This window comes from Notolepis coatsorum, assembly GCF_963971535.1.
Source record: "Notolepis coatsorum genome assembly, chromosome: 18".
Taxonomy (NCBI): Eukaryota; Metazoa; Chordata; class Actinopteri; order Aulopiformes; family Paralepididae; genus Notolepis; species Notolepis coatsorum.
Window position 1 is genome coordinate 35,652,504 of NC_140182.1, and position 16,033 is coordinate 35,668,536.

General features: G+C 42.4%; 1 protein-coding gene across 2 annotated transcripts in view; it reads left to right on the top strand.

Annotated features, from left to right (window-relative positions):
• Positions 1-545, top strand: part of btbd11b (BTB (POZ) domain containing 11b) — a 233,383-nt gene extending 232,838 nt beyond the window's left edge. For both annotated transcript variants that reach the window (XM_084335035.1, XM_084335036.1), the window contains exon 17: positions 327-545. In XM_084335035.1, coding sequence (XP_084191161.1) covers positions 327-536 — 210 coding nt within the window. In that variant the 3' untranslated portion in view covers positions 537-545. The remainder of the gene's footprint in view (positions 1-326) is intronic.
• Positions 546-16,033: the final 15,488 nt, after the last annotated feature.

The window sequence follows — 16,033 nt, forward strand, 5'->3', positions numbered from 1 at the left end:
GGCCACACCCAAGCTCATTTACTCTCAATAATTGTCAAACTAAATTAATGTGTGCAAAACTGTTTAGAGTTTTTGGATGTGGGTTAGATTATGTGCAAAATAAATCAGCATTGTTTTTTGGTGACATTCGCTTTAAATAGTAGGAAGCGCAGACCGGGATAGAATACAATACAATACAATACAATACAATACAATACAATACAATACAATACAATAGATCAGCACATACTGACCACCCAAACTGAAGATATATACATTTAAATGCCATTATATTATATTGGAAAACCCTCTCTAACGTTGTCCATCTCTTACTGTCCTATCACCAGTTCCTGGAAGCTCCAGACCTGGCGTCCTACATCGAGGGCTACTTCCTGAAGAACATGGTGGTCCTCATCGAGCTGGAGCCCTTCAAGGGGCTGCTTTACGACACGCCCCCGGACGCCCCCGGCTGTGAGATCCTGCGGGACCTGGAGAAGTCCCTGGCCGTCCGCATCCAGTCCATACACCTGTCCTCCTCCAAGGGGTCCATCGTCTGAGCACCCCCCCCCCCCCCCCCCCGGTCCCCACCGGCCGGTCGCCGGGACGACAAAACCATCCAAGAATGGTGGATGAAAGAGGGCTGTTAAGTGTTACAAAATGAATGGATTTAATGAAGTGAGATCCACAGCTTTCTTCATTAAATGTGTTAATTTTGTAACACAAAGTAGACACTGGGCAGTCCATAGAAATCACGCAATTTTGTTATGTATCCTTACAACAGGCTGTTTCTCCAATACACACGTTGTCTTTGAGTTGAATAGGACATAGAGCGTCCCTCCCACCATCCGTGTGTCCTGTAAAGCTCACCCGTCTTATAATAAGCTCCCTGTTATCTTAGCACAGATAGTTACAGAGTCTAGTCCGTCTGACCCCGTCGATAGGCATTGCGTTAGACTGGAGTGTCGTGAAACAACACTATATCTTCCCATTTGCTGCTGACGCTTGTTGATGCTACGCTGTCCATCGAGTATTTCCAAACAACACACGTCCGAGAGCCGAGTGGCAAAAGTGGGACTTAAAAGAACTCTGTGAAGGTCAAGCTGCGGGAAGGATAAAAAAATAAAATAAACACGAGGAAATGTTCCTCTGCTGTTTTGAGAGGATTGCAAGTCTGGATGTGATAAGCCAATCCGTCTGAACTCGACCCTCAGAGACACTCGATGCCCCAATTGCAATGGAGTCTACTCTTTGGCGACACCATTCTTACATTTCAGTTGCATTGCAAATCCACGGCCAATCTAGTTAAAAGCAATAGATTATACAGTATATACTAGATGTCACTGTACAGAGAGTTGCGGGGAATGGACACCCTCTGCTAAAGAATCAACAATCACATTAGCAGCTGTCACGAAACACTGCCTTTTTGCGTCCTTTTTGGAAAGTCGTCAAGAAGAACTTCTTCCTGTCGACTCCCATGTGAGAGTCCAGGGTCCCATGTTGAAGGACTGCAGTGAGGGGGGACTGCTGCCATTGTCCATTTAGCCTACAGTCCAGGACTCGGGACAGAATAAACAATGGTACTGTTCTGTGTTTCACGTCCCCGACTACATCCACATAGTGTTATATATTCTGATACCTGTTATAAGCCAAACAAACACAGACCATTGAAACGTACTGTACCGTGACCGACGCAAGAGACGGAGGATCGCAAGATGAACTTTGAATGGAGAATTCGGGGGAGAAACCAAGCTTTTTTCTTCATCCACTGTTACTGTAAATATTGTTGATAAAAACACAGAGCTTATTGACAGCTCCCCCTGTAACTTAATGTATATATCCACAAATGTTTTTTCTCATTCGTCTCACCGTTGGATATCGCTGTAAACAAAAGCAGACACGAAACAAAGCTTATCTTTTTCAACGTCTCTACTGTTCTGTACGTGTTAAGATGTTGCATGTCGCACACAGGTGGCTGTGGCTTTTCTCGTTTTTGTTTTGTTTCTATGTGATGGTTTGAAGATTGGTTAGAGGAGTTGCATGGCATTTAACCCCTTCACTACCACACTACCAAAGGGTTAACCCTTTCACTGCGACAATACAGAAGTTAACCCCTTCACTACCACACTACAGACGATTAACCGTCTGTAGTGTGGTAGTGAAAGGGTTAACCTTCTGTAGTGTGGTAGTGAAAGGGTTAAAGACTGGAAGGAAGAGGGTTTTCTAGTGAGCATGGGTTTCTAAATGTATAGCGCTGGAATGGCGTCTTAATTTCAAGTGGGAGCTTTAGGCCCGGGTTCAAAAACAGTTATTCCTGGTCAGTCCTTATTAAAGGTGCTACTGGTAAGATTTCGACATCAATGTATCATTGTAAATTCAATATATCCATACCTTGGCAGGATTACCGCAGAAGAACGTGAGACCGATGAGAATGAAAGATGATCGACGAGTCCGTCGCCGGCCTTTACTGTACCATGTGCCACTGGGTCGGAGTTCTGCCCAACAGCATAGGGAGGTGTAGTCTGACGTCACTTTATCATTGGGAAAATGTATTGTATCGGCTATTGTAATAATTCTGCCTCATGAACATTGGCAAGCTTTCCATTTTTGCACAAAATGAGTTTCCTTCTATCACTAACATTATTGTTTAAGCGTTTTTGGTTGAAATAATATTATACGTAATTTTTTTTACGATTGCGAATTTTTTCATGTTGAGCTATAGATTGTGGATGAATAGACACAGAAAGGTACAGTACACCATGCCAATGTCCATGCTTTATTTGTTTTAAACGAGACGATTTAGAAATGTGTCCATTGGAAATACATTGCAATTTCAAGCGAGGTGGACCGCGCCGGAAACAACAATGACGTAACCATTACACCTCCCTATAAAGGCACAACATTTGCTTCAGTAAACAAAACATGACCCCACATACATGGTTAGAAGGGGCTGTTTACCCTCTCGTAGCTTCTTCAAAACAAATCCCATGTGGGTTTTACTGCCGGGGGGGGGGGGGGGGTTTATGGGAAACGTGGTCCTATCATGAGAATTAGGCGACCAATTGTTTCAGCAACGGTCTCATGTGTTTACTGTAATTATACCGAGGTGTCGCAACTCATCTGACAATGATATATATGACGTATTATTGTTGAAAATCCTCCCTGTAGAAGCTCTAACTGGAAACAGAATCTACTGGTTGTGTTCTTCCAGGAATTGTGAAACCACATGATCTGAATAATGTGTGACAACTCGATATATGTTTCCTCTATAAAGATTAATATAAACAATGCTATGAAGTCTCTCCGGGTTTTTCTGGTGCAAATCCTTCGCTCAGAAACAGCATCATGAAGAGACGTTGAATGTTTTGTTGTATTTTTTGTGAAATGTCTGAAAGCTATGCCCAGTGTAGATTTGGCCCAACAAGTGTTCTCTTGTTTTGGGCTCTCTGTGCCTCGAGGATGTTTGAAGAGCACTTGGATCTCAGGTGGGGAGTCTGGGAGTGGGTTTCATGAAGGACCCCCCACTGAGTTATAGGGCTTGCATTCTTTTTCCTGTCTTTCAGTGAAAATAAAAAGGGCCTCAAGAGAGAGCAGTGCAGGTATGTAACAGCTGTATTATTATTTAATTCTTTTGTCCCCAATTGAGTCATTATGGCAATTCCCTTCCTGGTCATTGCACGCATTGCCCCACTGTCGGCCTGGGGAGGGTGTAGAACTACCACATGCCTCCTCCGATACATGTGGAGTCGCCAGCCGCTTCTTTTCACCTGACAGCGAGGAGCACTGGGGGAACGTAACGCGTGTGGAGGTTCACGATATTTCCCCCAGATCCCCTCCCTGCTGAACAGGTGCCCAGACCGACCAGTAGGAGTCACAGTTTACAACGACCAGGACACATACCCCACCGGCTTCCCACCCGCTAACACTGCCAATTGTGTTAGTAGGGACGACTGACCAAGCCGGAGGTACCGCTGGATTCGATCCCAGAGTCTCTGCGGTGGTAGGCGAGTGCTTAGTCCACTGCGCTACCCAGCCGCCCGAACAGCTGTATTCTTGATGTTATCGTTTGGTTCCAAAAAATAATAGAACCCGTTTGCTTGAGCTTCTATACCTAACAGAGTGACAGCTGACGACTATACTGTACATTCTTTAATTAAAGGAATTACCTTGATATCTACTGGCAGAGCACACAACCTTGTGGATTCTTGGATGAGTAGTAGGGCTGGGCTATTAATCGAGTTTACATTTTTGCTATTACGATTTTGGCTTCCCACAATCATGAGAAGAGGATAATCGATTATTGTGTTGCATGCCCTGTGTTACACTCATCTTCTCTTGTGTTGTAAATGCAGCGCACCCTTCCTTCAGTAGTTTCAGCTGGTGTTGACACTCGAGGGAGGAGGGAGCCACGGCGTGTTTCTCCAGTGATTTTGAAACATCTTTGGTCGTCGTTATTTGAGTAATCATGTTTAATAGCGCATTTTCAATCAATCAATCAAAATAATCGTGATTATGATTTTTGCCATGATTTCAGCCCTAATGAGTAGCCCGATAGGGTTGAAAGAGGGGAAAAGAATATGTGCAAATGTCAACTGAACCAGGTTTGGGCTCCATAATAATCCATACATCTGTGTTTTCTAAAGTATTTCATACCGTTTCGAAATGCAACAGCGAACAGAGATGCGGGGGAGGAGGGGTGACATTCGAAGATGAAGAGAGGTAGTAACAAAGCCAGCCAGAGAGAGAGAGGCAATCAGATGAGAGTATATAAAAGGAAGGAGAGTAGTGAGAGAGTTAGAATCAAAGCTTTTGTAACATCACTGCAGGGAGAACAGAGTGGTCATTGTTCTCTGTTCTAGTCTGGAAGGCGAGTCATTGGTCACTGCTGCATGAGAGAGATCCTCTGCTCTCGTATATTTCTCCCGGCTGACACACATACGGGAGCTGTTATCTAGGGTGCCCGCCGGTCCGTCTAAAAGCAAACGTCTCTGTTAAGATTCAGAGTGTAATCAGATGTCAGTCATCTTTAGGCCGGGCAGAGTTCCAGTCTGGCACGGCACCCAGCCTGGCACAGTTCCTAAGCAGGCACGGCACCCAGCCAGAGATACACTTCTATTCCAATCACGATTTCACTGTTTACTCATTAGTCTACATAAGAGCAAAGTGACAGCAGCATTAGGATACTTTGAGCTCGCTTGTGTCTGGAATTTATGTGTTCATTTGTGTGTGTGTGTGTGTGTGTGTGTGTGTGTGTGTGTGTGTGTGTGTGTGTGTGTGTGTGTGTGTGTGTGTGTGTGTGTGTGTGTGTGTGTGTGTGTGTGTGTGTGTGTGTGTGTGTGTGTGTGTGTGTGTGTGTGTGTGTGTGTGTGTGTGTATGTGTGTGTGTGTATGGGGGATCAAACAGGCCATATGTGTGCTGTGTGTGCGCACGTGTTGCATGAGTGTGCGTGCGTGTGCTACGAAATGATGCAATCTCCCAGACAAATGGATCCAACACCAAAAGATCCTGTCCAATGTCAAGTCCTTCTGGAAACCTAATTTAAAAAACTTTAGATGTGAATCGAATTAGATATTCATCTTTAATATGAGTCACATTCTGTATCAGTATCAGTGACTGTCTCTACTGGTCCTAAGAGATGTTCTAGTGTTTACGGTGCCGGTAGATGTGATCCAGATAGATCCTACACTGGGTCGCACCAGCTATGCATACTACGTTCTCTCCTAAATTAGGGTGTAAAGTTTAAAAGTTGTAAAGTAAAGTAACTACTAGTTAGTTTGTAACTAAATCAGCTACTAAAATCAGTTGCCATGCCATGATTACTTAGGACATAACCTAACTAGTTTGGACGTAACGTCATTACTAAGACGAGTGACCAATCAGCGATCAAAGATTGAGTTTCATCGGCATGGTTACCGTGTGTATTAGCACGCTGGCTGGCATGTGCCACTTGGCATCATACATTGTAGACCGATATTTGCTAGATCCATATTGAAATATCATATCAATAAATTAGGTCCACTGTATTACTGTGATGCAAAATGCCATGTAATTAATGAAAGAATTATCCTGTGTGACAGAACAACTGCTGTTTTACCGTTAGTGAGACATTTTATGATTTACACCTACCCTAGGGCATGTGTAACTATTTAGTTGTTGCATAGAGTTACATTATAACTTATCACCTACCCTAGTATAGGACATGTGTAACTATTTAGTTGTTGCTTAGAGTTACATTATAACTTATCACCTACCCTAGTATAGGACATGTGTAACTATTTAGTTGTTGCTTAGAGTTACATTATAACTTATCACCTACCCTATAGGACATGTGTAACTATTTAGTTGTTGCTTAGAGTTACATTATAACTTATCACCTACCCTATAGGACATGTGTAACTATTTAGTTGTTGCTTAGAGTTACATTATAACTTATCACCTACCCTAGTATAGGACATGTGTAACTATTTAGTTGTTGCTTAGAGTTACATTATAACTTATCACCTACCCTATAGGACATGTGTAACTATTTAGTTGTTGCTTAGAGTTACATTATAACTTATCACCTACCCTATAGGACATGTGTAACTATTTAGTTGTTGCTTAGAGTTACATTATAACTTATCACCTACCCTAGTATAGGACATGTGTAACTATTTAGTTGTTGCTTAGAGTTACATTATAACTTATCACCTACCCTATAGGACATGTGTAACTATTTAGTTGTTGCTTAGAGTTACATTATAACTTATCACCTACCCTATAGGACATGTGTAACTATTTAGTTGTTGCTTAGAGTTACATTATAACTTATCACCTACCCTATAGGACATGTGTAACTATTTAGTTGTTGCTTAGAGTTACATTATAACTTATCACCTACCCTATAGGACATGTGTAACTATCTAGTTGTTGTTATAGTCTGTGGTGCAACTGCTGTTATTTTAGTAATGCGTAAATCACAACTGCATAAGAATTTACGTTACAGCTCGGCTTTACGTAAGTTTTAACTGGGATGTAAGAATAGGATGGGTCAGAAACATAATTTTTTTTTTTAAAGACAAATCGCACTGTAAAAGGTAGCACGCTGCCTCCTAATTCTCCATGCTACATACTATATTGTATGCAATTCAGCATGCAAATAATGTATGCAGAGGTGATTTGTATGTATAATAAAAGGACCAACTTTTATCAAGTATGGAGTTGTAGTATGGACGGCTGCTACACGATCGTTTCAGTGCAATACGATTCTTTGCGCCGGTTAATTTCCTGCCATTTCCAGCTCCAGGTCAGCGAAAGGTTCACAAACAAACATAAAAGAAAACAGCATGCTGGCCTGAAGCAACATGAAGCATCATGCATGTGGTACATCGTCCTGACTGAACAGCTAGCAGAGCTGTTATGAACGCCCACTTCCACCTGGGTGTGCAAGTCCTCCAAGTATATTGTATAGAAGGTGTTTACCACACATAGCCCTACTGCACTCCCTGTACTAAACAGTACACTCCAGTATGTCCTGAAAAGTAAGCTCTAATAGTACAGTATGTACTGAACAGTAAGTACTGAACAGTAAGCTCTAACAGTATGTACTGAACAGTAAGTACTGAACAGTAAGCTCTAACAGTATGTACTGAACAGTAAGTACTGAACAGTAAGCTCTAACAGTAAGTACTGAACAGTAAGCTCTAATAGTATGTACTGAATAGTAAGTCCCCCGTCCTCTTCTTCTTATTCTAGGTCACGTCACTGCGCCCCCGCTGGCCTTCTCAAATCCTGCCAGAGCCTTCTCCCCTGTGTCTCCTCTATTCTGTGTACAGAAGAGTTACCCGTCTGTGTCCCTCCCGTCCCCGGCGGGCCCACTGTCTCAACCCAGAAACACATCTACAGTATAGTGAATGAACTCTGCCTTCCCATGAAAACACGAGACAACAGCTTCACAGCTTTCATAATCAGCCTCAACCGTGACAAGTTAATCGCTCAAATCAGGCTCTCCGGTTTGGGTCATAAGAACAGCGAGAACCAGCGCGGTGCTGAACAATGATTATGCATGTGGGGTACAGTATGTGTGTGTGTGTGTGTATTTGTATGTGTGTATTTGTATGTGCGTGTGTGTGCGCGGGCACGTGTGTTATTTGCACAGTGCGGTGAAGGAATTGGAAGGGATGGGGTGACAGCATTGTGAGGGAGTAACCATGGTTACCACTGCCCCAGGAATAATGTTTAACTGAGAATGTGCCGCTGTCTGAAAGACTGAATGGAATCTTAGGGTACACGCGCACACACATACAGAACACACATGCATGCACACACACACACAAAGTGGTCAAAGAAGACACACTCACGAGAAAGTCATTTGGAGATATTTTCAGTATGACACACTGAAATGATCAATTGGATTAAGCATAGCAGGAAACCAAGTGATTAAGCAAACGAAATGACCTGTCCCTTTGTGTTCTAAAGCGCTGTCGGACATCTTGATTTACTGGCCTGTGAAGTGGAACTAAAGCAACTCAGCGGCGGCGGCGAGGAGGACCAGGAACAGAGGAGGACCAGGAACCTGAGAAAGAACAGCAGGGACGACGTTACGAGGTGTTCAGTGTGATACAGACACACAGTACAGACACACAGTACAGACACACAGTACAGACACAGTACAGACACACAGTACAGACACACAGTACAGACACACAGTACAGACACAGTACAGACACACAGTACAGACACACAATACAGACACACAGTACAGACACACAGTACAGACACACAGTACAGACACACAGTACAGACACAGTACAGACACACAGTACAGACACAGTACAGACACACAGTACACACACAGTACAGACACACGGTACAGACACACAGTACAGACACACAGTACAGACACACAGTACAGACACACAGTACACAGTACAGACACACAGTACAGACACAGTACAGACACACAGTACAGAAACACAGTACAGACACCCAGTACAGACACACAGTACAGACACACAGTACAGACACACACTATGATACAGACACACAGTACAGACACACAGTACAGACACACAGTGTGATACAGACACACAGTACAGACACACACTATGATACAGACACACAGTACAGACACACAGTACAGACACCAGTGATGGGAATAACGGCACTATAAGTAACTTCGTTACTAACGGCGTTCGTTTTTTCAGTAACGATTACTCTTCCAATCTTAATAACGTCGTTACCGTTACTACAAAAAAATGCGGCGCGTTACTATGAATGAACCTGTTTCTTTCATCAGACATATCTCTGCGCCGAGAGGCAATAATATGTTCTTCCTTGTTTAGTGGACAGTGCGCGAGCCAAGCATACATGCTGACGATTGGCTGAGGTTGAATACAATGTCATGGTAAGCCAATCAGAGGTGGAGGTGGGCGGGTGTCTAAAGCATCCAGAGTCTGACACACAGCGCGACAAGACAAGCGATCACTGATCAGTCAGCATGAGACCGCGGTCCGTGTAGTGTACGTTTTGAGCTCAAAAACGAATCCAACGAACAACACAATGTCAACATGAGACCGCGGGTCCATGAGGGTTTTGTGTTCACTCTTTGCAGCGCAGGGCACTGAGTGGTCCACTGCAGTGCTGACAGCCTTATCAACAGTGCTGCACTTCCTGGTTTAATAGCACAGGCTTCAGCCATATATCTCTGTATGTCATGCATGTCTTAAATGTAATGATTAGATTAGTTTAGATGATTCGATTAGATTCTTATATCTGTATGTTGTGTATGTCATTGATTGATTGATTGAAAAGTTTATTAACAGATTGCAGAATGGGTACAGTACAGTACAGCTCAATACATACAATTGTTAAGGGGATGCAGACCAGAGAAAGACTTTCGTCATAAATGTCATGAATTGAAAATGGGGGACCCTGATGTAAACAAGACGAAACTCTTTCTCTGGTCTGCATCCCCTTAACAATTGTGTGTATTGAGCCGTACTGTATTGTACCCATTCTGAAATCTGTTAATTAAAATGTTCAATCAATCAGTATATATTTGTTATTTATTTTTGGTATAGTGCTTAACAAGCATAATTTAATGTTGCCCAGTTGTGGCCTGTTGAGGGGCAATACATATCAAAAGTTCCAAAACATCTATTCTGTTTGTATTTGTATGATCCACTATATAAACATAGTAATTATAATATCTACATAGCCTACATGGCATTTGATTGGATGCTAGTCTCACTTTGTCCCACAGCAACATTAAAATAGTTTAGATTTGTGTATGTTGTTTATGTAAAAAAAAAATCTTGAAAGTAACGCAATAGTTACTTTCTGAAGTAACTAGTTACTTGTATAATTTGTAACGGAGTAAGTAATTTAGTTACTTTTTGGAAGAAGTAACTAGTAACTGTAACTAGTTACTTTTTTAAAGTAACTTGCCCAACACTGACAGACACACAGTACAGACACACAGTACACAGTACAGACACACAGTACAGACACACACTATGATACAGACACACAGTACAGACACACAGTACAGACACACAGTACAGACACTCACTATGATACAGACACACTATGATACACACTATGATACAGACACACTATGATACACACTATGATACAGACACACTATGATACACACTATGATACAGACACACTATGATACAGACACACTATGATACACACTATGATACAGACACACTATGATACACACTATGATACAGACACACTATGATACACACTATGATACAGACACACTATGATACAGACACACTATGATACAGACACACACTATGATACACACTATGATACAGACACACACTATGATACAGACACACTATGATACACACTATGATACACACTATGATACACACTATGATACAGACACACACTATGATACACACTATGATACAGACACACACTATGATACAGACACACTATGACACACACTATGATACAGACACACACTATGATACAGACACACTATGATACACACTATGATACAGACACACACTATGATACACACTATGATACAGATACACACTATGATACAGACACACACTATGATACACACTATGATACAGATACACACTATGATACAGACACACACTATGATACACACTATGATACAGACACACACTATGATACACACTATGATACAGACACACTATGATACAGACACACTATGATACACACTATGATACACACTATGCTACATACACACTATGATACAGACACACTATGATACACACTATGATACAGACACACTATGATACACACTATGATACAGACACACTATGATACACACTATGATACACACTATGATACAGACACACTATGCTACACACTATGATACAGACACACTATGATACAGACACACTATGATACACACTATGCTACAGACACACTATGCTACAGACACACTATGATACAGACACACTATGCTACACAGTATGATACACACTATGATACAGACACACTATGCTACACACTATGATACAGACACACTATGATACAGACACACTATGATACACACTATGATACAGACACACTATGATACAGACACACTATGCTACACACTATGATACAGACACACTATGATACACACTATGATACAGACACACTATGATACAGACACACTATGATACAGACACACTATGATACACACTATGCTACAGACACACTATGCTACAGACACACTATGATACAGACACACTATGATACACACTATGATACAGACACACTATGATACAGACACACTATGATACAGACACACTATGATACACACTATGATACAGACACACTATGCTACAGACACACTATGATACAGACACACTATGATACACACTATGATACAGACACACTATGATACAGACACACTATGATACAGACACACTATGATACAGACACACTATGATACACACTATGATACAGACACACTATGATACACACTATGATACACACTATGATACAGACATACTATGATACAGACACACTATGATACACACTATGATACAGACACACTGGTACAATGACCACAGGACAACTCTCACGGCACAGACGCAGCGCAGCAACAACAGACACCAGCCTGTATTCTCTGGAGGGGAAACCCACGAGGGGCACTTTGAGTTATGTGACTGAAGCTGTTTGTTTGACAGTGTAGCCTACGTGATGTGATTTTGAGTGATACTTTTACTAGTGATTGTTGATCCATGGGGGCGTTTGATTGCCTTCATTTGTCATCCTGTATGTACTGGTATTTATGTGTGTGTGTGTGTGTGTGTGTGTGTGTGTGTGTGTGTGTGTGTGTGTGTGTGTGTGTGTGTGTGTGTGTGTGTGTGTGTGTGTGTGTGTGTGTGTGTGTGTGTGTGTGTGTGTGTGTGTGTGTGTGTGTGTGTGTGTGTGTGTGTGTGTGTGTGTGTGTGTGTGTGTGTGTGTGTGTGTGTGTGTGTGTGTGTGTGTGTGTGTGTGTGTGTGTGTGTGTGTGCGTGCGTGTGTGTGTGTGTGTGTTAATGTGTCACTTTGTGTATTTGTATTCATGTCTGAAAGCCTGTTAGTGTCATGTCTTTGTGTGAGTGGGCTGAAGTATGTGTATCATGCTTCTGTCTGTGACTGTCGTCATGGGTACATGTGTGTGTGTGTGTGTGTGTGTGTGTGTGTGTGTGTGTGTGTGTGTGTGTGTGTGTGTGTGTGTGTGTGTGTGTTTGTGTATGTGTGTGTGTGTGTGTTTGTGTGTGTGTCTCTCTCCATGTGTATGTACACACCGTGTGTGTCTGTGTGGGACCGAGTGTGGGTTGTGTGACCAAGGGGAAGGGTTAAAAAGAGGCTTTGCCCTGCCCAGTTCTGCCCCCTGAACGAGCCCCCTTCATCCTTCCAGTTCTGCCCCCTGAACGAGCCCCCTTCATCCTTAACCTCTTTGTCATGCACAGGCTGTCTCCCTCTGGCTCTGGGCTGCGCTGGCAGAAGAAGAGCCATGTGTTTTTGTTCCACGCTTTGAAAAACGGCCACACAACTAAAAAAAAACGTTTTAGCCCTCTAGCTCCTCGCTAGAGGGAGAGGGAGAGAGAGAAAGAGGGAGTGGGAGAGAGAGAAAGAGAGAGTGGGAGAGGGAGAGTATTGAGGAGAAAAGGGGGGGGGGGTGAGAGAGGGAGAGGGAGAGAAAGCGAGAGTGGGAGAGGGAGAGTATTGAGGAGAAAAGGGGGGGGGTGAGAGAGGGAGAGGGAGAGAAAGAGAGAGTGGGAGAGGGAGAGTATTGAGGAGAAAAAGGGGGGGGAGAGGGAGATGGGGAGTGGAAGGAACTTCAATAGATAAAAACAAGTTGTCTTTTATGTGGCGATTTGAACCCAGCCTGTTGGAGGACAACGTGCGAGAGGAGAGCTACTGTAGGGGACATTCTGCAGGGACAGCCTGACACCAGGTGAGTGGAGGACACAGGAGGACGCGAGCGGACGAGCAACAGGTTGTTTGGGAAGAAGGGGAGGAACGCAGGAACTCCACAATGAAGCAGTGAAAAGGGGGGCAGCTGGAATGAGAGGCGTCCTGTTGGACGGAGAGGGGGGGGGGTGTTGTTTTTGAAATACTGCTACCGTTCAGTAGGCTAGCGGCTTCGGTTCTCTCTGTGCAATGCGACGTTTTGTAGAGGTTCATGGGATTTACATGCGTACGGAGACGTCAGTCTCATCGTTGAAGACTCACACGGCTTGTTGTTGGTTTTACAAGCCGATGGTGATATTACTCTCCTTGATGGTTTAACCTCTTAAGCATCGGGCAAAAATGGGGCTCGTTTATTTATCTTTTTGACGATTGCATACCCAAAGTAATTTGCTATTTATTCTTGAACCACTTTTAGCACATGGATGAGTCTGGTCTCTTTTGAAAGGAAACATTCTGAACTTTCTTCCACAACAGGGAGACTCACTCTGAGTGCTAATGTAATAGAGTTACAGAGGTTTGAACACACTGCAATAAAAGTTGTTTATTTTTGTTTTAAAGGGGACATATGATGGAAAATGAGTTTTGCCTCTTCGTATGGATTTGGTAGTCTGTAATGCTACTTAGGTGATGGGATAAAGATGACATGGGTCCTCGGTGGGCCAGGGTTTGAAGTCTTCACGTTAAACAAGCTGTTCAGAATCATTGCCCTTTGTGACGTCACAGGCGATACAAAGATAAATTCGCTTGAATTGATCAATTAGCTGTGGGTCTTTGGAGCCAAGAACACACACTGCCTACCTAATGTATGGCCCCAGTTTGTAAACATGCTATACTCTTGGGTGTGACTGTGAGGCAGCCAGGCAGGGAAGAAGATCATTCATGAATTCACCCACCATAGAACTGCATGTCCAATACCAGGGAATGAAGAGGTTGTGGATAATAAATAATTAGATTTAGTCTAGTTTCTTGGCAAAAAATTCAATCTGTTCCACAGATTCAAGGAAGTGGTATAGTAAGTGGTTGAAATTAGGGATGCACCGATCCGATTCCGATACCTGTTACGATAGCAGGTAAGTGGGAATTCCAATGGTCGAGGAAAGAGACGGAGAAGTGTTTGCTCTTCAAAACAAAGGTGTTCTCTTTATTAAGAGAACAAGCCGTAGCGGTATACAGACGCCTAGCGTCAACAGAGCACAGACAAGAGAGTCGGATCAGCACAGTTCAGGCGGTACTGCTCGTAGATAATAGTGAAGCTCTAGCAGGGAACAGGAGAACAGAGGATTCATTATAAGGTCACATTCTAACATTCCAACGTGTCAATTAGTGACAGCCAGAATGACAGCCAGTGACAGCTTCCAGATGTGACAGACAATCAGTGCGAGACAGCAAATCAGAAGTGACATACAATTAGTGCAACCCAAACAACAAAGTGAAGTACACCAGACACACAGTAGGATACCATCCTGAGGTAGGACAGAACCCCGAACGTTACAGATACCTGGCTTTGGGTATCGGCCGATACAGAGTACCGATCCGATACCCATACCATTATCTGAAATTTAAAAAAAAATCAAATAAAAGAAATCTAACCCTAACTAACCTTACTGTCGTGCACTTGTCCTAATATACTAACCTACACTGTAGCACTCAACACTTTGATGAATATTGTTACTCAGCTGAAAGAGTTGTGCCCTTCCTGATGACTTGTCGTACAGAACTTGTAAGTCGCATTGGATAAAAGAGTCAGCTAAATGACTCAATGTAAATGTAAATACAAATTGTTCAATTAACTGTATGCCTCACTGTGTGGAAGAGACTGGGATCATTATTTTGTGGAAGGCTTGACTTAAAACATTACTTTCCTAACTTAGTATAACTAAATGTAACAAATTAACACATAGATATAAATTTAATAAAAACAACCTCAACATTATCAGATGGACAGTGGTGGAAGAAGTACACAGTTCCTTTACTTAAGTAAAAGTAGAAATACTCAGGTTAACTGTTAAAAGTAAAAGTCCTCCATTCAAATTCTACTTAAGTAAAAGTAGAGAAATATTTGCTATTGAATGTACTTAAGTATCTAAAGTAAACGTACACATTCTACATGATGTGTGTGTATCCATTGACCTCTATAGGTTATGTTAAAGTGGTACATGTATGTGGTCCAGTTATGCTGCTCTGATTAAAGGTTGTGTTAAAGTGGTATGTGGTCCCAGTGATGCTGCTCTGATTAAAGGTTGTGTTAAAGTGGTATGTGGTCCAGTTGCTGCTCTGATTACACCCTCTTGAAGTTGACAGGCTTCAAATGAGAAAGTACATAATCAAAATGTTTTATTTTGTATATATTGTGTTTTATATGCAAACTCCTTTTCTTCAAAGTGACTAGTAACTGATGGGTTCAGATAAATGTAGTGGAGTAAAAAGTACAATATTTCCCTTGAAATGTAGTGGAATAAAAGTATAAAGTTCCCTGAAATGAAAATACTCACATAAAGTGCAAGTAGCTCGAAAATGTACTTAAGTACAGTACTTGAGTAAAAAATACTTCCCCCCACTGCAGATGGACAATGTTCAAGTTCTACCCTGGGGTTTTCAGTGGATTTCAAGGGTCCCGAGGGTCATGAA